General features: G+C 50.7%; 7 protein-coding genes across 7 annotated transcripts; 1 reads left to right on the top strand and 6 right to left on the bottom strand.

Moving 5' to 3' along the window:
* Window positions 1-121: 121 nt before the first annotated feature.
* On the bottom strand, window positions 122-1,903 carry ISF_02043 (Peptidase S10, serine carboxypeptidase; the record flags this gene model as incomplete). The annotated part of the gene is made up of 1 exon (XM_018845650.1): window positions 122-1,903. One exon carries the CDS (start codon window positions 1,901-1,903, stop codon window positions 122-124), a length of 1,782 nt encoding a protein of 593 aa, XP_018707373.1.
* Window positions 1,904-2,529: 626 nt separating this feature from the next.
* ISF_02044 (2OG-Fe(II) oxygenase) lies at window positions 2,530-3,666 on the bottom strand (the record flags this gene model as incomplete). Its single annotated transcript, XM_018845651.1, has 1 exon — window positions 2,530-3,666. One exon carries the CDS (start codon window positions 3,664-3,666, stop codon window positions 2,530-2,532), a length of 1,137 nt encoding a protein of 378 aa, XP_018707374.1.
* A 5,021-nt stretch (window positions 3,667-8,687) lies between these two features.
* ISF_02045 (Pfs, NACHT and Ankyrin domain protein) lies at window positions 8,688-12,898 on the bottom strand (the record flags this gene model as incomplete). Its single annotated transcript, XM_018845652.1, has 2 exons — window positions 8,688-11,965; window positions 12,025-12,898. 2 exons carry the CDS (start codon window positions 12,896-12,898, stop codon window positions 8,688-8,690), a joined length of 4,152 nt encoding a protein of 1,383 aa, XP_018707375.1.
* An 841-nt stretch (window positions 12,899-13,739) lies between these two features.
* ISF_02046 (RTA1 like protein) lies at window positions 13,740-15,146 on the top strand (the record flags this gene model as incomplete). Its single annotated transcript, XM_018845653.1, has 3 exons — window positions 13,740-13,749; window positions 14,280-14,633; window positions 14,692-15,146. The coding sequence occupies 3 exons, from the start codon at window positions 13,740-13,742 to the stop codon at window positions 15,144-15,146; spliced, it is 819 nt and encodes a 272-aa protein (XP_018707376.1).
* A 174-nt stretch (window positions 15,147-15,320) lies between these two features.
* ISF_02047 (chitinase 3) lies at window positions 15,321-16,403 on the bottom strand (the record flags this gene model as incomplete). The annotated part of the gene is made up of 1 exon (XM_018845654.1): window positions 15,321-16,403. The coding sequence occupies one exon, from the start codon at window positions 16,401-16,403 to the stop codon at window positions 15,321-15,323; it is 1,083 nt and encodes a 360-aa protein (XP_018707377.1).
* A 384-nt stretch (window positions 16,404-16,787) lies between these two features.
* ISF_02048 (ABC transporter, transmembrane domain, type 1) lies at window positions 16,788-21,347 on the bottom strand (the record flags this gene model as incomplete). The annotated part of the gene is made up of 4 exons (XM_018845655.1): window positions 16,788-17,478; window positions 17,530-17,658; window positions 17,708-18,151; window positions 18,211-21,347. 4 exons carry the CDS (start codon window positions 21,345-21,347, stop codon window positions 16,788-16,790), a joined length of 4,401 nt encoding a protein of 1,466 aa, XP_018707378.1.
* Window positions 21,348-21,795: 448 nt separating this feature from the next.
* ISF_02049 (hypothetical protein) lies at window positions 21,796-22,935 on the bottom strand (the record flags this gene model as incomplete). Its single annotated transcript, XM_018845656.1, has 1 exon — window positions 21,796-22,935. The coding sequence occupies one exon, from the start codon at window positions 22,933-22,935 to the stop codon at window positions 21,796-21,798; it is 1,140 nt and encodes a 379-aa protein (XP_018707379.1).
* Window positions 22,936-23,631: the final 696 nt, after the last annotated feature.

Raw genomic sequence — 23,631 nt, forward strand, 5'->3', positions numbered from 1 at the left:
TAGCAACTCATACTTCATGTTTACTCTTCCTTGTGTCGAGGTAGAGCCAACCAAACCAGTCCAGCTGCGAATACTCGCAATAATGGGCAGGGAAGACAGTCGCCTCGAACCGACATCTTCATCACGGACGAGAAAGATTCAACATCCGGCCTTGCTTCTTGCTGCACGCCTTGTCGGGCCACGGAGCACCCGCCTTGTGCGTGCCGGTATCATACATGATATTCTTCGGCGTCACCGCAAACTGCACCGTCCCGTTTCCCTGATGGTACGTGCTCGCCGACGAGCCCATGCTGCTATACGCGCACTGCTTCCCCCCCTTCGCCGCCGCCGCCGCCGCCACCGCCGCCGCTTCCGCCGCCTTACGGACCGTCGTCTCGCCCGTGGCGATGTCGCGGCCGCCAATGACCCGCTCAAAGTACTCGAGCGCCGCGAGCGGCTGAAAAAACGGCATCTCATGCCCGGCCTCGAAGAAGCGCGCAAAGCTGAACCCGCCGCTCTGCCGCACCTGCGCGTTGACCCGCCCGTCGCTCGTCTTCAAGTCCGCGTAGCCCGCGGACGCCCAGCCGGGGGCGGCGACCATGTCGGCGACGACGACGCTGCCGAGCCAGTTGCAGATGTAGTCGGCGTCGCCGGCCCACAGCGCGAGGTCGACGCCGGCAGCGACGAGCCGCCGCATCGCCTCGACTGACCCGGCGGTGCGGGCGCCGTCGCCGGTGGCCTGGAAGGCGGCGAGCACGGCGGCGCTGCTGGGCGTGAAGTTGGTGTGCGCGCCGATGGCGGCCTGCACGTCCGCGCGGTTGAGGTACGCGTGGTAGAAGTGGTAGGGGAACGGGTTCGGCTGCATCTGGCGGATGTCGTAGCCGTCGCGGCCGACCTCGTCCTCGAGAAAGTTTTCGCTGTTCGCGACGCAAAACTTTTCCGCCTCGTGGCACACCTTGTCGTCGCCGGTCTTGTAGCAGTCCTTGATGCCGTCGACGCAGTTGCCGGGCCCGTACAGGTTGTTGTAGAGCTTCTGCTCGGTGGAGGCGTTAAAAGGGGAAAAGTCGTAGGTGTTGCCGGGGGAGACGGAAATGTTGTAGTGGGCTTGGAACTGGACGAGGGGGTCGTACCAGCCGTTGCCGACGAGGACGCTGCGGAGGTCCATCATTTGGGTGCCGGGGATGTTCTGGGCGTTTTGCTGCAAAAAGTACTCGGCGAAGACGGGCGCGTAGTGGCCGCCGTAGGACTGGCTGACAAAGTTGAGGCCGCGACGCGAGTACTGCGGGAAGGCGCCCATGAAGCCCTGCAGCGTGCGCCACATGTTGGGCGCGGCGTTGACGGTCGAGTTGGCCGTAAGGTTGGCATGGGGCAGTGAGTAGGTGCCGCAGGTCCCGTTGGCGATGTCCGGGCAGGTGTTGTCGGGCAGCGGGATGATGGCGTTGGTCGCCGAGTCGACCATGCCGGGCACGGGCACGGCGTAGGAGAAGCCGACGTGGGTGGGCTGGTCAACGAAGAGCAAGTTGCTGGACCGCGACCACGAGTGCGGGTTGTTGAAGACGTCGCCGTGATAGTCGACGCGACAGGGACCGAGCTCCTTCCATAGGCCGTTCATGGACGAGGATCCGGGTCCGCCACTGACCCAGACGGTTAGGGGCGCCTCGGCCGGGTTCACGTCTCGCGCCTCGAAGAACCAGAAGAACATGTGCTGGTCCGGCGCGACGTCGGCGTACCCGGAGAAGCTCCGGACCTTGGGGTCCAGCTCGCAGATGCCCGGAGGCACCTGCTTGTAGCGGACGGGGACGCCAGCATACCCGGTGACCTTAGTGAAACCGGTCGGCGGAGTGACAAACTGGGCAGCTGCGTGGCTGCCAAGGCCAAGGCCAAGGCCAAGGAGCAAGCCCGGTAGTAGATGCAAGGCGACCATGCTGAAGACTACGTATATACGGCCGTATAGTTTGTCTCTGCAGCGGTGTGTCGGTAGTGTTCGAGACAGCAAGGCGAAGAAGCCAAGTAAGTACCTACCTGTTGGTTGTGCTAAAATGAACAAAGACAGCGTAATGAAGAACCCGCTCTAAGAATGGGGAGAGCATAAGTTGAGAAATGAGATTGAGCCTACGATAAAGACGGGCGGGCAATTTAAAGTATACCGTCTCACAGATGCAATGAATGAATCATTAGTTTCTGGCAAACTCTCTTTGCGAGCCAACAATACAATGCAGGGTTGCGGGCAACAATTTGATGCTGTGGCTTCTGAAAACGGCAGGTAACAAGAACAAAAGAGAAAAATAAGCCGTGGCAGATATTAACAAACTGTCGGCCTAATATCGTCACCATTATCGGAACAAGATGCTCCTGCGGCGTCGTGCCAAGGTGAGTTAGTCGGGTAGAGAAAAGATGTTAAAGTATAGCGGTTGGTACCTTGTACGCCGAAGGAGGGCCGAGGCCGAGGCCAAAGCAAGCGCTGATCTTATTTGTCATGGCTATTTTCGGGCAACTACTGGTAATAATAGGTAAGTGCCCTACCTTGTTGGGCTGGAACGGCATGCGAGTTTATTGGTTGGCCACCTCCCTTTGTTTGTTCAGTGTCTGCATGGCCCCCAGCCGCTTTCTGACCCAGTCCCTGCAGTTGATTTCCTCGTACTTTGGTTTTTCTCCCTCGGCGAGGCAGGTTTCCAAGACGCCGCAGCTCTCGTGGAATGAAAAGCCCCAGAAAAAGGCAATACTGACGCGCTCGCGGCCGCTCCAGTTCTGGGCGCGGTGGACGGTGCTCACGTAGCGGTCGTTGGTGATGCGCTGCATGAAGTCGCCGATGTTGACGACGAGTGTGCCGCGGATCGGCGCAGCGCGGATCCACTGGCCGTCTCGGTTGAGAAGCTGCAAGCCGCCTGCATCGTCCTGCCAGAGGATGGTGAAGAGTTGAAAGTCGGTGTGGGCGCCAATGGAGACGGCCGTAGGTGAGCCCCCCTGGTCCGTTGGCTGCAGAGGAGGGTAGTAGTTGACGCCCATGGCGCATCCTGGATACTGAGCCTTGACGTCCCAGGCGTTCTCGGGCAGGTCTAGAGAGAGGGCGAATGCGCGCATCAAAGTCCGCGCGAGGTGCAGACAGGCCTGGAAGTGCGCCTTGATGGCCGGTCCAAAAGCGGGCTTGTTCGTGGTGCCGGTAAAGGCGTCTTCCTCGTGACCGAAGCCGAGATGGATCCCTTCTGGGATGGCGTCTTGGTCCGAAATCTCGGGGTCCCAGCGGGGGTCGTAGCGGAGGGTAAACGTCTCCTTGGTGTCGACGCCCTCGGTCGCGTTGATGGAGAGCGAGCTGGGAGGTCTGTAGCCGTTGTTGCTGAAGCCCTTGGCCGGGGCTGGTGTGGCGAGCGACTTGACGGGTACGTCCTGCCGGAAGAAGTCAAGCGAGGCCGCGCATGAGGCGTCGGTGACGTCGAGGGGTACGCCATGGTTGACGATGTAGAAGAAGCCTGTCTTGGTGGCGGCGTCTCGGATGCGGGCGGCGACGGTCTTGCGGGCGTCGAGAGTCGAGGTGGAGGCGTTGACGAGATCGGTAACATCAATGAGGGGGACCTCGGAGGAGAGAGCGTCTCGCAGCGGGGTTTGCAGCACCGTCCTGGTGACGGGACCGTCGGGCGAGGCCAGTTGGATCGTGGTGGTGGTGTTGGCGGCTGCAGTCGGAGCGGCCATTTTATCTATTTCGAGATGGAACAGCGTCGGCTTGATGCGCGATGAGATGCGATGCGATGCGTGTCTCTTCTGTGGATGGACAAGACTGGAAAGAAAATAGATTTTATCCAGCGAGAGATTCTGCTGAAATACATGCTGACAGGTGTTGAGGCCTTGTTGAAGGGGAGGGGGTTGTGCAGCTGCAATGCAACCTCACGCACGGCAGGAGCGACCGAGACCACGATGGACTACGGAGTAGTTAGTGGTATGGTGTATACACTGAGTACAGTTCTGATACCATAAACACGGGCTTATAATCAAATAATAAGCTCAACCATGCAGCCTGTCAGGAAATAATAGATAATGGTACTTTATTTCCTGGGTCTCTCTCATCTCACCCTGACACAAGTCCCAGAGCCTTGCTTGCGAGGTACATACAAACAAACGGCCTTCACATGTCGTCCTCTTTTCGCCGTTGCTAATTATTCGCTTAGAAACGGTTGGCGCAACGGAAACTCGGTGCTCTCATTATTATTTCTGGTTACATTATCACAACAATTATTAATATCGAAACAACTCAGACACTTGCCGTTCCTTGGCTATGCAAGCATCACAAGATCACGACAGGGATCTTTGACCATTTGAGCGTTGAAGTAAGTGATCGGCATCTACCGTCGCAGTTTTCAGCCGGTCATTTTTTTAAGATGAACCATAGTTCGGATCCCCGTCAGTGCATTCCGCAGGTTGCAGCAACTACAGATAGAGATCAGACGAGGCTACCCAACTACAGGCTTCATCAATACTGGAGACTTTACAGCATAGCCCTGCAGAAGGCACACTTCCATACTGTTCATATTCATTACTATGCACGCTCTTTGGCCAAGTCTTGGAGAGCTTTTTTTTTTTCTTGCCCCTTTTCTTGCCCTTTTCCTTGACCTTTTCCTTGCCCTTTTACTTTCCTCTTTCTTCCTCTTTTTTTCCTTGGTAACAGCGCTCTCTAGCACACGTGTACACACGCGCCTCCTAGTGCCAGCCTCAGGGCCTGATCATGAGTTTCTAAACTATCTAAATACAGGGATTTTTAACGTAAGTGGGCTAGGGCAGGTACCTCTACTAGCGAATTATATAGTAGAAGTACCTTTTTTTACCCCCTATTCCTAATTATATAAGTAGTCCACTATATTTTAACGCCTAAATTATAAGGTAGCTAGTAGACCCTCTTTATTAGTATTGTATTGTATATCGTTCGGCTCGTTAGGTTTAACTTTATCATCTTTAGTAGGTCTCATGGCGTTAAAATGGCCTCTTAGGGTATAGACTAGTCAGCTTTAAGCCAGGCTTCAGCGGCGGTAGAGGCTTTAGAGCCTATAGAGGCTTTAGTGGCGGCGGCGGCGGCAGAGGCTTTAGCGGCGGTGGCGGCGGCGGCGATTAAAGAGGCTTCTTAATAGTTAGAATTAAGTCTCTAGGCCTATGAATATAGTGCTTTTAATAGTGAAGAAGCGGCCTCTTTAACTAGTATATAATAAATATTTTAGACTAATAATTATACTATATACTTATTATAATATATAGCTAAAGTCTAGCTTAACTAATAAGTTATTATTAATAAGCTATTATCCTAGGCTATAATCTTTAGGTAGATTATACTTAAATTTAATATCTAATTCTTTAATAATTATATTAAGATTTAAAAGCTTTAATAAAAGCTAAATAAAATTAAAGGGATATTCTAAGCCTATTTAAACACTAAATTAAGGTCTAGAATATTATATAATCCTATTACTAGTTTTATTAAGACTTTAAATAAGAATTAGTAGACTATTATTTATATTAAAAAGGAATATAGCCACTAGCTTTAAAGGGAGGGAATTCACTAGCTAGACCTCTATAATATTATATTTCTAGAGACCTAGGTGAGGGCTGTATTAATAAGAGAATTAAGTAAGAAGTTAAGCTAAAGAAGGTAGGATATTAGTAATAATTTAATACTTAAAGAAGTACCTATTAAAGTATTAGTAGCTATATAATTAATAGGGTTAGACTTACTTTTACTAAGCTAAAAACGAATAGTAAAAAATAGTAGTACACCTACTAGATTCTAGCTATTAGATTAGCTAATTAGTGGCTTTATAGAAGGTAGAAAATTAGTGCCTTAATAGTATAATAATAACCTATTTAAGAAGGTTAATATTAATATATAAGAAAGGATAAAGAATAAAGCTAATAATAATTAAATTAACGCTTTTTTAGATACTATAGTAGTTAAAACACACTATTTTAAGTATTATAATAACTCTATAGATAAATAAAAGAAGTAACTTTTTTAGAGGGTTATTACTAAGGAAAATGAATAAAAAAAATAATAGTATATTAATAGGAAGATAATATAATAATTAATATTATTTTAAGGCTATTCTTAGGCTTTTAATAGCTTAATTTAATACTTATAGAGGTAATAAAAAGAGGAGGTTAATTAAAGTAGAGGTATTAAGGGTGAATTTAATTAAATTCACTAAAAGGGCCTATTTTTTATATTTTTTAGTAGGTAGATAAAAAATTCACTTTATATTAATAAACACACACTTCTTTATATCTTTATCTATAATTACCCTCTTCTAACTATTCTTCCTTATCTATTTCTATCTTTTTATTATTATTATTATTATTAACTTCTTTAGTGCCTTCTAATTTATTATCTTTATTATTATTAGCCTTACTAAAGGTATTATCCTTATTAGAATTAGGCTTAAGAAGCCTAATAGCCTTATAAGCCACCTATAATACTAAGTATTCCTCCTACTATTTATTAACTAATTACTACCTATATTAATAGTTATTATTAATATTAATATATTTATTAGTATAGTTCTTAATTATCTCTATTAGGTTAGATTTTTCTCTTTAAGCCTTATTATCTTTATCCACCTTATTATCTAGGCGTTCTATCGCCTTTAAGAAGTTCTATAATCCTATATAGGTATAAATAAAGCCTCTCTAAGCCTCCTCACTATATTCTAGAATAGCTAAGTGAAGAATTCTAAACTTCTATTTAATAAATCTAAATACTTATTTAACTATTATTTAAAGGCTTAAGTACTAAAGGTTATATAATTCCTATATATTCTAAGGCACTATTTAACCTCTTTTTTACTCTTAAAGATAATATTAAACACTAATAAATAGTATAAGAAAGCCTAGTTTAGTACTAAAGTTAGTATTAACTATATAGAACCTTTTTAGTAGTATTTTAAAGCTCTTTTATAAAGTAACCTATAGTAATATAGTGTTATTATAGGACCCTTTAGTACTAGTTAGAATATATAAGAAGGTACTATTAAGCTTTATAGTATAAAGTATATTCTATAAGATATTCTCTTTCTAATTATAGTACTATTATTAGTCCTTAAGAGGTATAAAGACTTTAATATATATATTATTAATAGCCCTTATATAACTATAATAGGGCTTTATTAATACTAATTTTAATATCTTAGGGTATATAAATTCTAGCTTAAGAAGAGTAATAAAGGTATTAAATAGATAACTAAACGCCTCTAACACTTTACTAATAATACTTAATATAGTGCTTTAAACTAACTAGAAGAAGTATACTACTATTTACTATATTATTCTTTAGTTAATAATATATAAAAAAATTAGTACTTTCACCTCTAAAGAGAGCCTTTATAAGCCCTTTACTTTTAAATTATCTTATAATTAATTAATAAACTAATAGAATTATTTTTAAAGTATTTAGAAGAGCTTAAAGAAGGCCTTCTTACTAATATATAATAGCTCTTATATCCGAACTTCTATAAGTAGAGTATCTACTATATGTAACGGTGGCTCTTCTCTAATCCACAGTAAATCTGTTTCTTAGGAAGTGAGTCAGGTTGAATGCACCACAGGTGCAGATGAGCAGTATCGTAGCTTGAGTCACGTTTAGGAGATTACTCCCAATAGTAGAACTATTGCTTAGATTGATCAGTAGAGATCTAGACTACCTAGCTATGGGAATACCTCCTCCTTAAGTACTTGTCTATCCCTCTACTGTAACTCTGGATCGGAAGGCTCGACCTTCGATCCCCTAGATCCTATTCCTGGATCGATGGCTCGATGGCTCGAGTCCTCGATCCCGGGGAGATCACGTGATCTCCTGTCTTTTTGGTGGCTAGTGTGACAAGCCTTCGCCTTGCCTCTCTCAGCCCCGCCTGCACGTCCTGCAGCATTCGTAACACTATAATAACCCTATAATTTATAAGATAGAATTCGTATATAAATAATATATAAATTATATTACTAATTATATTATTATAATTACTATTAGTAGTGCTTTCTAAAACACTAATTACTACTTTAATCACTTTATTACTAGTGTTAGGAACTATCTTTTTTTTTAAAGGACTAAATAACCTATTTATTTAGTTAAAGACTATCTAAAAATCATTAAAAAATAGTGTTTTTACACTTAAATACTAAAGTGTATAGATTACCTTCTACTTTTAGGAAAGCTTTAAAGTTAGTATATTTAAAATTTATATAATTTAAATAGGGATTATTAATTTATTTAAAAAAATTAAAACCTTACCTCTTTATAAGTAAGCGCTATATAAATAACCTAGTTACGTATTTAATCCCTAAAAATTTAGATACTTTAGAAACTCATGATCAGGCCCTCAGGGCTAGAGACCTAACCTACAACCAACAAGTCTTCTCAGTGGCTTCCCATTACTGACCAACATCTACAGCCAACAGCATACCGCAAAATAAACAACACAAAACCAAAGTCTCCCACCCGAAACCGGTCAACCCAGATTATCTTCTGACAGTAGTACCCTCGGCCAGACTCCTACGACTCCCCGCTTTTCCACGGCGGCTCAGATCTCACAGCCCCGGCCCGGCGGGAAGGGAAAATACGACCCAGCCAATCACAGCGCGGCACCCAAAGGAAGGCGCGGTCAAAGGTCTTATTGCTTGTGACGGGCTATGCAAGTACCGTTTTCCGAAAGGGTGTAAAAGTATTTGTCTCGTAATTATCGAGATTATCGTTGGAGCAGCTTGACGATGGCCTCGTGCCCCTTCTCGGTGGCCCGCGATAGCGGCGTCTGACCATCTTTATCCTTCGCCTCGGCGTCGGCACCCTTATCCAGCAGTAGCTTAGCGAAAGCCTCATAACCCTTCTCGGCGACATACGACAGCGGCGTCCGACTATTATTGTCGTTCGTCTCGACGTCGGCACCCTTATCCAGCAGTAGCTTGGCGATAGCCTCATGCCCCTTCTCGGCGACATACGACAGCGGCGTCCGACTATCATTGTCCTTCGCCTCGGCGTCGGCACCCTTATCCAGCAGTAGCTTGGTAATAGCCTCGTGCCCCTTCTCGGCGACATACGACAGCGGCGTCCGACCCTCATTGTCCTTCGCGTTGACGTTGGCGCCCTTTTCTAGCAGCAGCTTGACGATACGCTGCTGTGGTCTTAGGCCATAATTTTCTTGACGTGCCATCATCAACCTCTTCTTGTTCTGTTGCTCCAGAAGCATAAGTTGCATCTGGGGATCTAGCAAAGCATGGCTGCTGCTGTTCTGAGCGGTCATTCCAAAAGGGTGTATTGCCTCGGCATATTTAGCCACCCATAACAATGGGCTTCTGCTGTGGTTGTCCTGGGAATCTGGATTGGCTCCTTCGGTTGCACGTGCCATCATCAACCTCTTCTTGTTCTGTTGCTCCAGAAGCATAAGTTGCATCTGGGGATCTAGCAAAGCATGGTTGCTGTTGCCCTGAGCGGTCATTCCAAAGGGGTGTATTGCCTCGGCGGATTTAGCCACCCATAACAATGGAGTTCTGCTGTGGTTGTCCTGGGAATCTGGATTGACTCTTTCAGTTGCGAGAAGTAGTTTGACAACGTCCTCGTGACTATTTGCGGCAGCCAATGATAGAGCTGTCTGGCCAGTATCATCCTCTGAGGCAAGGTCTAGTTTCTCGGCCGCAATAAGGCACTTAACAACGGCGTCGTGTCCATTTACAGCGGCCCATAAGAGTGGTGTCCGTCCGCGCTTATCGCTAGCCTCGACGTCTGCTCCCTTGTTAATAAGAAGCCTCGCTACCGCCTCGCGGCCGATTTTCGAGGCCCACAAGAGCGGCGTCCATCCGGTCCCGTCGCTGGCGTTAATATCTGCTCCCTTGTCGATAAGAAGCTCCATTACTGCCTTGTAACCCTTCTCTGAGGCCAAGAAGAGTGCTGTGGATCCGCGCCCGTCGGTAACCTCGACGTTCGCTCCCCCGTTGATAAGAAGCCTCGCCACCGCCTCGTGGCCCTTTACTAAAGCCCATACGAGTGGCGTCCACCCAATTTTGTCGATGGCGTTAGTATCGGCTGCCTTGTCGATAAGAAGCCTCGCCACCGCCTCGTGGCCATTCTCTGAGGCCCGTGAAAATGCCGTTCGACCCCCACCATCCAGGTCATTAATACTCGTCACTGTCTGGAGAAGCAGCTTTACAATGCCTGCCCGGCCATCCTGGGCAGCCCAAGATAGTGGGGTTCGATGTTTGTAGTCTTTGAAGTCTTTCCTGCAGTTCAGGCCCTCTGTAATATCGACTCCGCTACAGATGCTCGAGGGCGAGTTCAGAAGAGCAGCAACAGCATCTTTGTTGCCGTTGGCCAAAGCGGCAAACAGCGGGTACCCGTATCTCTCTCCAAAACGATGAACGTGCGGATCCTCTTTGAGCCTCGTGCGGATGAGCTCAGAGAATCCCTTTTCTGCGAGAAGATAGAAGAGGCTTGCATCTGGGCTGTACTCACGAACCTTGAACTTTTCGAAAAGATTGATGATACTGATCCAGTTTCGAACGGGAAAACGAGATAGAAATTCATCTTGATGGACCGCATTCGCCGCGGCGTTGGCATGGTGAAGAACATGCTGGCTGGCATACTCCAAAAACGGGTACTCCTTTGAGATTTCCGTCTGCAAGTTGGATTTGGTCCCTGACAGCAGCTTGTTAACAGACGAACCCACCAAGCTATGATTCATGTATGAGTTGCAACATTGTTTGAGTCTCTCATGGCTTGGGGCCGGGCTCTCCCAATCAAATCCAAGATCAGGCCACAATTCATGCAGACCTTTGTCTTTGACGAGAAAATCTCGAACGGATTCGTGTATGAATTGCACTCTTGGTTGCTTGGATTTCGTGATCTCAGCAAGTCCCTTCGAAGAGCTGATAACACATCTGCTAACCCTGTCACCAGCATCTGGGGCTGTAACATCTGGGACTTCAGGATCGGCCAGGCCCTTCGGTGATAAACCAGACCAGAGAGCATGGTAGAATTCCGTCGGTCGCAAAGGCCGCTTTGCGTAGAGAAGCCAGAGAATGCAAAGCAGAAGATCCTCCATATTCTCATTGTCACGCCTCAGGATGTCCTTGAACAGTTTGCTCAAGTCGCTCGGTATTTCTGCGAGTCTCTTTCTCAGAGCCAGTCCACCCCGTCCATAGTCTTTGTTGAGACTGTCGACAACGAGGACGATCCACAGAAAAACACCAGCGGCTTTCTCGAGAAGTTGAGGTTGCAGCTCTTCGAAAAGCGCGGGTTCTTTGATCCGGAGGCGGCTTGCAACGTAGTTTGCCAAGTCCTCGGCATGACCTGGCTGGTCCTCTAGCGTGAGTCGGACCCCCCGTCGTATGATGATGTAGGGATAATGTCGACTAGAGAAGCAGATTCGGAGTGCAATGCGGTTGTCTGTGGATTGTTCTGCTAGATCTTCAAAGTATTGGACCATGTCCATAACTTGTTGTTCATCACACTCGTCAAGAGCATCGATGAAGCAAGTAAACGAGCGTTGACCGAGGGCGGAAACTGCGTTGCAGAAAAGGTCCTTCAGAACATTCAAGCAAGGACAGCCATTTTGACTGGGTGAAACGAGGTCGGGATCGTCCAAGACTGTCTGGAGATCAGGATAGCCTTCGAGCAGCTGGAGTAGCAAAGATCGGTACATCCCCACGATCGACCTTTCCAGGTATTCTCCCCGAGCGTTGAAGAAGAACGAAGCAATAATAGACTGCTCGCGGCGGGCTTTGCTCTTCATACTCGACCATGCAAACTTCATGATGGTCGACTTGCCCGCACCCGGCTTGCCACTGATCCACAAAAAGCCGTGATGTTGCGTCCATTTTCCGGCATCAAGCCATACTTTGTAGTCAGAGTGGCTAAGAAACCATCGACATGTTTTGGTGTGGGCGGTTTGAACGGTGGCTTTACGAGAATCCATCTGGTCAAATCTGAGGGAGTCTAGCAATCGCCGCCGGTTGTCGTTGGATAAATCTCGATCTATACAGCGGATGTGAGCCACGATGGCCAGGACCTGCTCCCAAGTCTACTGAACTTACGAGGGTTGGGCACGTTGACAGGTTTTGTACGCGATTCAGTCACAGGTAGCACCGCCAGTAATTCCGTTGCGTATGCAGCTGCTGCAGCTGCAGCATATCTCTGCCATTGCTTGTTCTTATGAGAGTCTGAGTAATCGCAGACTCCACGGATTGGAAGACAAGGGAGAATATCCACCAGGCCGGCGGTCTCCATTTCGAAACATATGACGTCTAGTCGACGAGCAATGTTGTCCCGGACAGTGCCGCTCCTCAGGACTTGGTTCCCTGAAGCGATTGCACCATAATGTATCAGCGGATCATTCGTCATCCGCCTGCTTCGTGGCACCAGCTTTGAATGGTCGCATCCGTCACAGCCAGGCGTTGGAGATACATGATCATACGTCGCGCAGAAGAGGTAATCCGGTGAGTTCGGGTGACCGTACTCGGAGTGTCCCTCAAACTTGTCCCGCAGGATGGATGGGACCCGACTGGGCTCCAGCTCATGTTTTGCTCGTAAGCTAGACACAACTGTGCCGAGCAGCTGTTGGGGGATCTTCGGGATCGCTGTCGGCTGGAACTGTCTGTCTCCAAGAATCTTGCCCAAATCATACTGCATCACCCTCGTTCCGACAACGATGTCGCCCAAACGTATATCGGCCTTGCTCGGCACTCCACCTCCAATTCCCACCATCAAGCCCAGGCGAATCGACGGGAAGGTACGGACCAGGTGGGTCAACACATTCGCCGCGTTGTTCGTTCCGTACTGGGCTGTTGGCAAGCACGCAATGACGATGTTGTGGTGCTCTATGCTGCCGAGCGTGTAGGCGTTGCTGTCGTTCCTATGCCTTGGCAGGTCTTGGGGAACCTCGTCCAGCATGGCGCGAGCTGCTGCCATCTCTATGTGCAGCGCGCAGATCCAGGCGATAGTGTACTGATCATGTAAAGTGAGCGTCCCGTTTTGCGAGTCGTGAACCCCATTGCCCAGGTCGTCGTGAAAATTCTTTTGTCGCTTGGGAGGGTGAGGGAAGCTTGTCTCAGCATGGTCTCCGTGCCAAGGCCATCTCCCATCCATCTCGGTGAGATGTCGATCTGGCTGTGATTCACAGGCGGGACTTTGCTCGGGGTGTAACCGTCGGTAGGGGTAGAGGTAGATAAGGCGAAATGACTTGATGAAGGGCGTCTGATGAAGGGCGATTATCGCAACTGACTGTTTTCTCAGCCGCTTCGTATTTTTGGGTATGGAAGGAAGAAGGTAGAGAGGATCGAGGGCGTATCAGGCAGCCAGGCAGCCAGGCAGCCAGGCAACCAGGAATGGTGTCGCGACCAGGCCAAGGCCTACTACATGTGCATGCACTGCCACCACCACCTCAACAACATCGCAAAAGAAAGCTCATCGGAACCTCAGATTGTGTGTGGGCTCTCATGCTCTCTGCCTTGGTACGCCTCTCCAAACCACCACCAGTGTGAGCGTCCGGCGGGGCCCCTGTTACTTGACGAGCACAGTGCGGTTGACTTGGTAGTTCAGCACTGAGGCCAGAAAGTGTATGTAGGAACGCATGTAGAAGGGAAGGCCTGGAAGGACACACGTGACAGAAAGGCGCGTAAGAGCTGTCGTCGCTCGTGGGCCTATCACTCGCATTTACACGTCGTCGTAGTAATAAAAGGCCCTTAACTAGTTATACAGTAGGGCTCACAGCCACAAAAATACGGATAGCTAGGACGCGCAACTTTCAGGTATGGTCCTAGGTTAGCCTCTTACATTTCCCTTGTTGGCTCACAAGTCAACCACGGAGGTCGGCGGCTACCAAGCTCCGACCTTGGTAGGGCTGACGACGGCATCACCATCACCACCCCATGGTCGGCAGCGTGTCCTGCCCTGGCCGACATACATGATGCCAAAATCAGAGTAAATTTTACAATTATAAGGCCAATCTCTAATGTAGGTAAATGTATCAAAAATCATTGACCAGAGCGCGGCTATATTAAGACGAGTGTAACCCGGAGCCTCACTAGCCTCACTAGAACTTCATCATAACCAACGACAACTCGGATATTTCTTTCTTTCTCTTTTCCAAATTCACAACAGTAATATTATTGCGCCAATCGTTCCTTTACGTTTTATTTCCTCAAGCTTAACTTGTCCTGCCACGCCTACCTTTCCCTTCTCTCAACCTCGCTCGTTCTTCAACTCTCAACCATAAGCCAAACTCCTCACCCAAGTAACCACCACCCCTCCTCCTCCTACCCTTCCACTACATCTCACTAACACCCTCCAGCTTCCCGTCCCTCCGGCTACGTCGACCCCTCCTTCACCAGCCCCCACGGCCCGCACGACCCTGTCATCATCTACGGCTTCACGCCCTTCCTCGTCCTCGCCGCCTTCGCCGCCGCCTTCTTCGCCCTGCTCCTGCTGCTGCACACCCTGCAGGCCGCGCGCTACCGCACCTGGTGGTTCCTGCCCTTCTCACTCGGCCTCGCCTTCGAGGTCGCCGACTACGCCGCCCGCGCCCTCTCCGCCGCCCACGACCCCTACCACCTCGTCTACTTTGTCCTCAACTACTTCTTCGTCGTCACCGCGCCCGTCTTCCTCGCCGCCAGCATCTGCACGGTGCTTTCCGTGCTGATAGCCCGTCTGGGCCGCAGGCACTCGGTGCTTCCGCCAAAGATGGTGGAATTTGTTTTTTATAGTGTCGGACGTGCTGGCCACGGCGGCGCAGGTGGCGGGCGCGGCAATGATAGGGAAGCGCGAGGCGGACAGGCGGGATCCGACGACGGCGAACAACGTCCTGCTTGGAGGGCTGGCGTACCAGGTCTTCTCAATGGGCGTGTACGTGGTCGTGTCCGGGGTGCTCCTGTGGCGCGCTCGCGACGACCTGCGCCGCGACGGGCTGGTTGGTTTCGCGTGGGCGTTCGCGGCGGCGACGGCGCTCATCTATCTCCGTACAGCCTTTCGTCTTGCCGAGACGGCCGAGGGTCTGTTTGGAAACTTGCAGACGCATGAAATCTACGTTGCCTGCCTCGAGTTTGCACCGGTTGCCTTGGCTGTTTTGCTGTTCGGTTGCTTCCATCCTGGTCGCTGCATCAAGAGCGATGCCGCCGAAGCTGAGGAGAAGCTGCCTCATCGCGATGTTCCCTATGTATAAGGTGGTATACGGGTGACTTATTTGTACTTGTTGTTTTCTTTGTTCATTGCATGTCCTTTGGACCATCATTTGTACATTTATCAAATTCTTACATCTGCGTCTTAAGTTCATGAGCTCCATTTCGCACCAGCTGCTGTGTTCTCATCTCCAATCCTCCTACATGTCTGAGTCCGATTACTCCTCCGCATCGTCGGTGTAGTACTCAAATGCACCAGGGACCCCCGCCTCCTTACCGCCAGGCGGATCCGGGTCGGCCTCGACCGCAGGAGCCTCCTTGCCCTCTGCCTCCGAAGCAGGAGCCGGCCCCCCAGCGCCGCCACCCTTCGGCCCGTCCGCCCCCGGCGGCGGCAGGCAGTGCGCGCGGATCAGCGCCGTCATGGTGCGAGCCCACTCCCACGGCCGGTCCCTATCCCCCGGCAAGCTATTGAAGTACTCCCAGCCCATGATGCCGCCAAAGCCGTGCGGCCTCCTCTTCACCATCGCCAGCGTCTGCTCCAGGCTCTCCCACGCGACGAACCCGGACCCGTTCGCCGGGTTCGTCACCAGCCCGACCACCAGGCGCTCCGGCCGCCACCCGCGCCGCACCATCACATCGTACATGGCCGGCGACGAAAAGTCGCCCCAGCCCCAGTAGAACTGCGCGTTGTACCACGCAATCTCCCGCCCGCGCAGCACCTCGAGCGCCTCGTAGTCGAACCCGCTCAGGTTCGCCGTCGGGTCCAGCAGGCTCGCCGCCACCGGCGCCAGCGTGATGATAAAGTCGGGGCCAAAGTCGGCGCGCAGACGGTCAATCAGCCGCACGATCCCCGCGAGGCTCATGTCCTCCTCGACGTCGAGGTCCAGGCCGTCGAGGCCGCGCGCGCGGACCAGGTCCCGCACGGGCGCGTAGTACCGCTCGAAGCGGGCGAGCGCCGCCGGGTCTTGAGAGTCGTCGGGGCCGACGTCGAGGCGCTCGTAGGTGCCCTTGGCGGCGCCGCCGAGGAGGGCCAGGACGCGCACGCCGGCGGCCTGCAGGACGCGCAGCTCGGCCCAGGCGGTCTGGTGGCGCGGGTCGTCGGGGCTGTGGTCGTTGAGGGTCAGCGCGTCCGGGTCCTCGTTGACGTGCAGCGCGGCGAGGATGACGTGGGTGACGGCGATGCCGGGTTGCGTGATGAGGGGCAGGATGGAGATGGGCTTGCCGTGGTCGTCGTGGAGCGTCTGGTAGTAGGTGATGAGTCGCGGCAGGCCGTCCGTCGGCCGAGGCGGCAGCGGCGACATGGTGAGGAGGCAGATGGGGGAGAGGAGGGAGAGGGATGAGGAGTTGAGTAAGAAAGAAGGTTGAGATAGGATGGCGATGCTAGACGCGGGGCAACAGTGATGCCCAAGCTGAGCGCTCTGCCCCTCCCCACCTGTGTGTGATTATGCCTGAGTCGCACAATATGAGTGCAGGTGGCAAAGCAAACAAATTATCAAATGATGTATCCAGCTTTTAAATTTGCATATTTGAAAACAAATTTAGTAAGCTTATCGCCCACGGCGCCGCGCTTGAAAAGGCGCTTCAGCAAATGCCACTGCGTATGTATGTACTAGTTAGAGACGACCTCGACTCCACGCCAGCGCCTTACGAAGAGGAAGAAAAAGGGCAGAAAAGAGAACAAGATTCTAAATTTCCTTCATGCTCCAGATAGCCCGGAACTTGCTATCAGAATCCTCCAGCAACGCGGACGGAACCCCTTCTTCAATGATGCGCCCGTGGCTGAGCACCACAACATGGTCGAAATCCGAGGCAGCACCGAGGCGATGCGCAACGCAGATGATTGTGCAGCACGCAAACTCCGTCTTGATCACTTCCCACATCAGTGACTCCGTCGACGAGTCCAGACCCGTGTTGAACTCGTCCAGTAGCAGCAGCCCTCCACCTTCGCTCGCCGTCCCCTGGCTGGCCCGTCTCTTGCGTCGTTGACGAAGAATGGCTCGCGCCAGGCTAAAGAGCTGCTTCTGACCACGACTGAGCGAACCCTCCTTGAGCGGCGCATCCAGCCCACCGCGAGCGGAAATCGTATCCCACAAGCCGACAGTCTGCAGCGCATAGATGCAGTCCTCGTCTTGCGGCGGCAGTGGCTTGGCTTGTTGGATGTCGGCAAGGCTCAGCTCCGCCGGGTTGAAATGGTGCTCGAGATTGTCGCGTACCGTGTAGTCATCCGTCAAGAGAAATGGGAATTGTGGCAGTGCAATGATGCTGTCGCGCAACTTGTTTCGGTCAACTCGAGCCGGTGCAATCCCATCAATTGTAATAGATCCAGAGTGAGGAATGATGAACCCCTGTAAAAGGAGCAACAATGTCGATTTTCCACTTGGATTCATTAGTTAAGATTCACTTCTACCACTTTTACCGACGTCATACCTTCCAGTTCGGCCACAAATTAGCGTCGTCTTGCCCTTTTTGATAGAAAGCGATAGAGCCTTCAAGGCATCATCCGGGTCATGTGCCTCTATGAGGGCGAGCTCTTTCCCGGGATATTTCTTGCTAGTCCTTTTGGAATGTCAGTACTGGTTCGATAAAGAAAGTAAGCGGAACTTACTTGTAAGCAGCTGACACTGCATCCAGCTGGATGGTTCCCTCCGACGGCCAGTTTTCAGCAGATACATTCTTTTCTGGCTCATCCTCTCGGGGAACTCCATCTTGCAGAAATTTGAGCCTGTTCAGCGCCACCGCTGACGTCTGAAGGGCTGTGTAAGACTGGATCACATTTCCGAGCATCTCCCCCGCGGACATGAACGTCACGAGGGCAACACCGACTAGTCCGGTGCTGGTGGGCAACCGGCTTGCAATGCCGACAAAGATTGAGGCAATTACGCCAATGCACAAGTTGAGCATCGTTTTGAGCCACGTTTGGAGCATGGCAGAAATAAAAGACGATTGCTGCGATTTATCGAGAAGCTCGTCGTTCAAGCGAATGCTGCTCTCAGACCATCCAAAGGCGCGAATCGTGACCAAGCCGTCAAGTGTCTCTTTGAAGTGTTTGCTAAGCAAGTGTTAGATAATCTAATAGCCGTAAATATTGTGTTGAGGAAGAGAACTTACTTGAGAGGGTTACGTCCCTCCAAAGCCATGGCCCTAAGCTGCACAGCTGCGCGCACAAAAACCCTTTGCAGCTGCAAGAGGACAATGGAGAAGAAGGGATAGCCCACGAGCACAGCAGGCGATCCAAGAATAATCAGAAAAAATTGAAACAAGGTAATGAAAGTGGAGGCGACAGTGTTCCCGACTGAGTTCGTAAACTGGCTGTCAATAATGTTCATGTCCTGCGACATGTAGCCCGTCGGGACCGACGAGTCAACCGTGGTGTAATAATCCAAAGGCGCCAGGATAATCGTCTTCAGGGCTCCAAAGTGCAGCTTTGAGCTTGCCTTGGGTCCCATCACGTTGCTAGTGTAGGTAAAATATACCAGCAAAACTAGTAGGCAAGTGACTTGCAGAGCCCAGAAGGTACGGAAGTAAAACCTCTCTCGGTCCGAGTCTCCCTCTGCCGCCACCCATATCTCTAGCCAGAGCGTAGAGAACGTGAACAGAAACGTCGACACAACGGCAAGCAGAAAGAAGATGAGGAAAGTGAATGGACCGACCGCAGCAAAGTAGAAACTATAGTCGTCGCCATGACCAGGGGGAACCATGGGCAGAGTGCCTGATGCAGACTTGCCTGCAGATTTCCGAGGCTCGTCAATATCAGCCCTGTCTTTTGAGGTCTCAACTTGTGAGGATTTTTTCGTCACAGGAAGTGATCCTTCGCTGCGCACCTCAGCTGGCAGCTGTGCGGGAGAGCCAGACCATGTCACGATACCCTCCGTTAAAACAAAAGATTTGTTGAAGTAATCAACGAACTCTGTAGACTGGGAAGAAAAGATGACCGTAGTGTTGGAGTTCCTGAGAATTCCTTCTGGCCCAAATACTTGACAAGCAATACTCTCCGCAGTGCGTGAATCAACCCCGCTAAGAACATCGTCAAAGATGGCAACGTCTGGCTCTGCGTATAGGGAACGAGCCAGCGATATTCTCTTCTTCTGACCACCGCTGAGTGCAACGCCCTGACTTCCGACAACGGTTTCGTCGCCATTGGCGAGAGACGCGAAATCCGCCTGCAGCTGGCAGCAATTGACCACTTTCTCGTACAGGGCCGCCTTGAATGGCGCAAAGCCCACAATGTTTTCCCGGATCGTGCCATTGATGATGAAAACATCTTGACTGCAGTAAGACAACTGTTTGCCACGGTGCACTGAGACTTGGCCTTTCGTGTGCTTGACCTCGTCCAAAAGTCCGAGACAAAACGTTGTCTTGCCAGCGGCGACGGGGCCAACGATGTAATGGAAAGAGCCAGCAGGCATTGAGAGGTTAATGTTCTGCACTGACCATTCGTCCTCATCCCATCCAAAGCTAGCATCCACTAATTCAATGACCCCAGAGGCGTCGGTGCTATCAACGTCATCACGGTATGACACGGGGACTTGTCCATCATCATTGTCAGAGTCTAGAAATTCTTCAACGCGGCCGATAGAAGTAATGGCAGCCATGACAAATGGAATACACTGTAGAAGATGTATCATGGGATTCGAGAGAAGGTTTATGAATGCAAGCGACGTCATGACTTCGCTCATGGTGAGAGACTTGCGAGCAACGGTGAAGGTGACGATAGGGCAAAATATCATCGGCACAAAGGCAAAAGTTGCAGACGCGGTACTGAGAAGCCGGAATCGATTCCCCAGGCTAATCTCACGTTCCCTAGATATCTGAACAACACGACCAATCTGATTTCCCAGACCTGCCATCTTGATGGAAGGCAGATTCGGCAGGACAGAAGATATCAATCCCACGCGACTGCCCAGAGCGTCCATCCACGCGCCTTGTCTCTTGGCAGTAAATCGACCGGATATCGTAGAAGCGCTCGCCGACAACAATACCACAGCAAGTGGCGCCAAGAAGGCCCAGCCGATACGATGCTGCAGAAGCCAGCACCCGAGAATCGTCTCGACAAGGCAGATCCAGAATTCGTGGGCAGTCTTGGCGCCGAACTGGATCATGTTCATCTCAGAGTTCATCATGCTGAGGACCGAGGAGCTCTTTTCCGAGTACACATTGCGCCGCACTGTTTTCTGGTAGAGCGCTGGCACAAGGCACGAGCGCACCTGAGCGACCGCGCGCTCCTGGTAGTACCCGTACATGCTCGTCGCCATGGCAGTCCCGACATTGAGAAACACCACAATGCCCACGTAGGCCACTGCAGTGCCGGGAGGCAGATAGGACGCGGATTGGCTCAGGTTGTTGAGGATCGAGTCGATGAAGAACGGGTGAGCGAACTTGAATACCGACATTATTATGCGCGGCAGCACGGGTGCCACGCAGCTGCCCCCGAGGGCGCGGAGAAGAGCGCGCACTACTTTCCATCCTCTTGTTGTATTTCCTCGACTCGCTTCTTTGCATTGTATCGCACGGTAGCCCGTCATGAATCGGGTTCGATACGTCTCCGCCGCCAACTCGTCCTCCAGGGGTCCGAGGTCGTCAGGCACAACATCGTGTCTGTAGGCATGTCGCACCAAGTCGTTGAGCCACCAGAGAAACACTTTGCTAAACGCCGACCTCGGGCTCTTCTTGTCTTCTGAAACCCCCGATCGCTCCCTTTTCGCCGATATGCTCGTCAGCTCGAGAGCCAAGAGGACGGGTGTCAGAGTGGTGATGGCAGCGAGAGACCCTGTGAGACACCCCGGCGCTGCGGAGAGCCAGTGTGTGCGGAGCTGGACCGCTTCGCAGATGATTGATACGAACAGGAAGATAGTAATGGTATCCGACGGCCTCTGCATGCGAGCGTGCGCCAGTCGCAGGTGGAGGGCCAAGACCGCGGTAGATGACGTGGCCAGGGCTGCCGCAAAAACATCATAGCGGCCGCCGTACCGATTCTGGGCGAGCAAGAAATTGAGGTAGGCGAAGTGCAGCCCAAGGAGGGCCAACGCGGTGAGTGTTTTGGTCAGCAGCAGGCGGTGTGCAAGGGTGCCGCGGGCAGATGCCTTGCTGAGCTTGGCGATGCGTGTGGCCGCAATGACAATGAATGAGACATTGGGAGCAATAGATAGCGCGAGTTGCTCGAATGTCTTCGTGAAATCAAAGTTGTCGCGGCACCCGACCACGAGCGGGCCGACTCTGTCGTCGTTGAGGCAATGGCTTTGGTTCATGATACCCCCGTGACGCGCTTGTCTTGGACGCTAATACCACGTTTCTTTGGCAATTGATTCACCAAAAACATGGGAAATGACGCCGAGATTAAATACAATTGGAAGTTAGGGAGTATACGTAACGAATTCGGCCGCCTACAATGACGAAGAGTTGCCGCCTGATAATTATTAAGTTAATAAACAGCCAATGCAGAAGGATCAACATCTCCACTGCAACGAGGCTGGGCCGTAGGCAGAGGCCATCGCGTACCCCCTCAAGCGTAGAGGTACCACGGAGGGCAATGTGTGGCATGACCAAGGCAAATGATCGTGTTTATCAATAAAAATTGTAATTTCTCTTCTAATTTTCTACATCAGGAAGCTAGCTGCATTTTTCGTGGCAGATTCTCAAAATGGTTTGTAAGCGATGTACATTATTATTCCACGTTGCCAAACAACCGCCCACTTCTTAGAAACAAGCTACCCACGGGTCACAAACGGCTTGAACATGGTAGTTGTTGTAGTCTGGGAAAGTTCCCTTCATCGCCTCGAGGATGGGGTCAAAGAAATTGGCATTGAATCGGGCAGTCTCGCAAGACGAGCATGGGTTCGCGAGGAAGGTATCATACTTGGTGGTGTACGACAAATGGCCAATGACTTTTTGAGCGGCAACGTCTGTTGCAGTGAGGGACAGTGACTCGGGCATGACAACCCAGCTGGGTGTAGGAACGGTTGCATTTGTGGAGATATTGGTGCCGGGAATGATGGGATTCTGATTGAACCAGAGGCTGTCCATGCCGACATCTCGGAGAGCCTTGATGAGCTGAAGAGTCATATGTGTGTCCGAATCAATCTGAACGCCAGAGCACTCAAAAGTAATGGTATACCCAGGGCCTCTGAATGGTTCACCAACGCAGTTGCCAGTGACTTGGTCCCAGACAAAGTTGTTGATAAAGGTACCCCAGTTGCTGGGCCAGTTGATGAATCGAGGGCTCAACGCAGCATCAATGCCGAGAACCTTGCTAGCAGAGGACTCTGTAGGAGCAGGCTGTTGGGTGAAGTCGGACGTGCTTGGGGCAGTGGTAGAAGGACTGGTTGATGTAGGAGTCATGTCAGAGGGGCGATTGGGAGAGGTATTGTCGCTGTTACAAACAAAGGCAGACCAGCAGATGGCATCGTGATTAGCGGTCTTATTGACGGCGGCACTGATGGGTCTTCCGTGGTAAGACCAACAGTTTAGCGTCTCGCCGTCTTTGTGGACAGCATTGCCAGCCTTGAATCCCTCGGGGGTTTGTTCTTCGATGTAGACGCTCCAGACATCACCATTGGGCATTGTCTCGGTGGCGCCATCTGGGTTCCAAGGATAGATGCCATTACCAAATGGAACTTCAACAGCCATCTCAGGTGCTGCCGGGTATTTGTTGGCTGAGTCGGGCCAAACGAGAGACTTATACCAGTTCATCTGGCGAGAGGTCGACCATGATGGCTGATCTTTGTTATCACCGATGCCACAGTCACAAAGGATCAAGGTCTCGTTGTCGGTCTTTTGAGCATGGCTCAGGGATGCGAGGCCATTGAGGATGGCAATTGCCGTGGAGAGCTTGAGCATGGTTATCTGGAAACGGCGTGTCAGCATGATATCTTTGTAAAGGAGGGTGAATTTACCGTCGTGCGAGAGTCGAGGAAATGTCCTGAGTGTTTGCTTGGTAGCAACTGTGTGAGCGCAAGATGAAGAAATTTGGAATCGAGAATCACGAGAGAAGAGGGATGAAAGAAGGATAAATAAATTCAGCTGTGAGAGGAGAGAAATGTTTAAAAAGGCCACAGGATAATGTTGAGGTAGGCAGCTGGCAGTCCTTCTTGTCTGCCAGCTGGCAGCAGCTGTCAAACTCGCTTGATTGCTGGCCATCAAACATCTCCAACCACTCAAATTGCAGAACAGATGGACAAAAGCCTCAACAAAATACACGAGTGGTGTGATGTGGCTCTTCGAGGCGAGCTCGTTAGGCTGCCCGTGAGGGTACTGGTTTTTTGTTTTGGTGGTCGTGGCCGGTTGATGGACAGTGTTGTAGGATGTGTGCTGAAGCATTGATGGATACCCGTGAACAATGTACTGGCCTTCGCTGCTCCTAGGCAGGGAACGGATATATCCGGGAAAAGAAAACAGAGAAGATAAAAAAACAAAAATCTAGATAGAATAAATTGCCTCGTATTTTGACCCTTTCCCTGGATACGCTTGCATTAGGAGGATGATGCAGGTATAGGGTATGAAATCTGCAGGGCAAGTCGATACTACGCAACGCGC

Source organism: Cordyceps fumosorosea (genome assembly GCF_001636725.1).
Source record: "Cordyceps fumosorosea ARSEF 2679 chromosome Unknown scaffold_3, whole genome shotgun sequence".
NCBI classification, from domain to species: Eukaryota; Fungi; Ascomycota; class Sordariomycetes; order Hypocreales; family Cordycipitaceae; genus Cordyceps; species Cordyceps fumosorosea.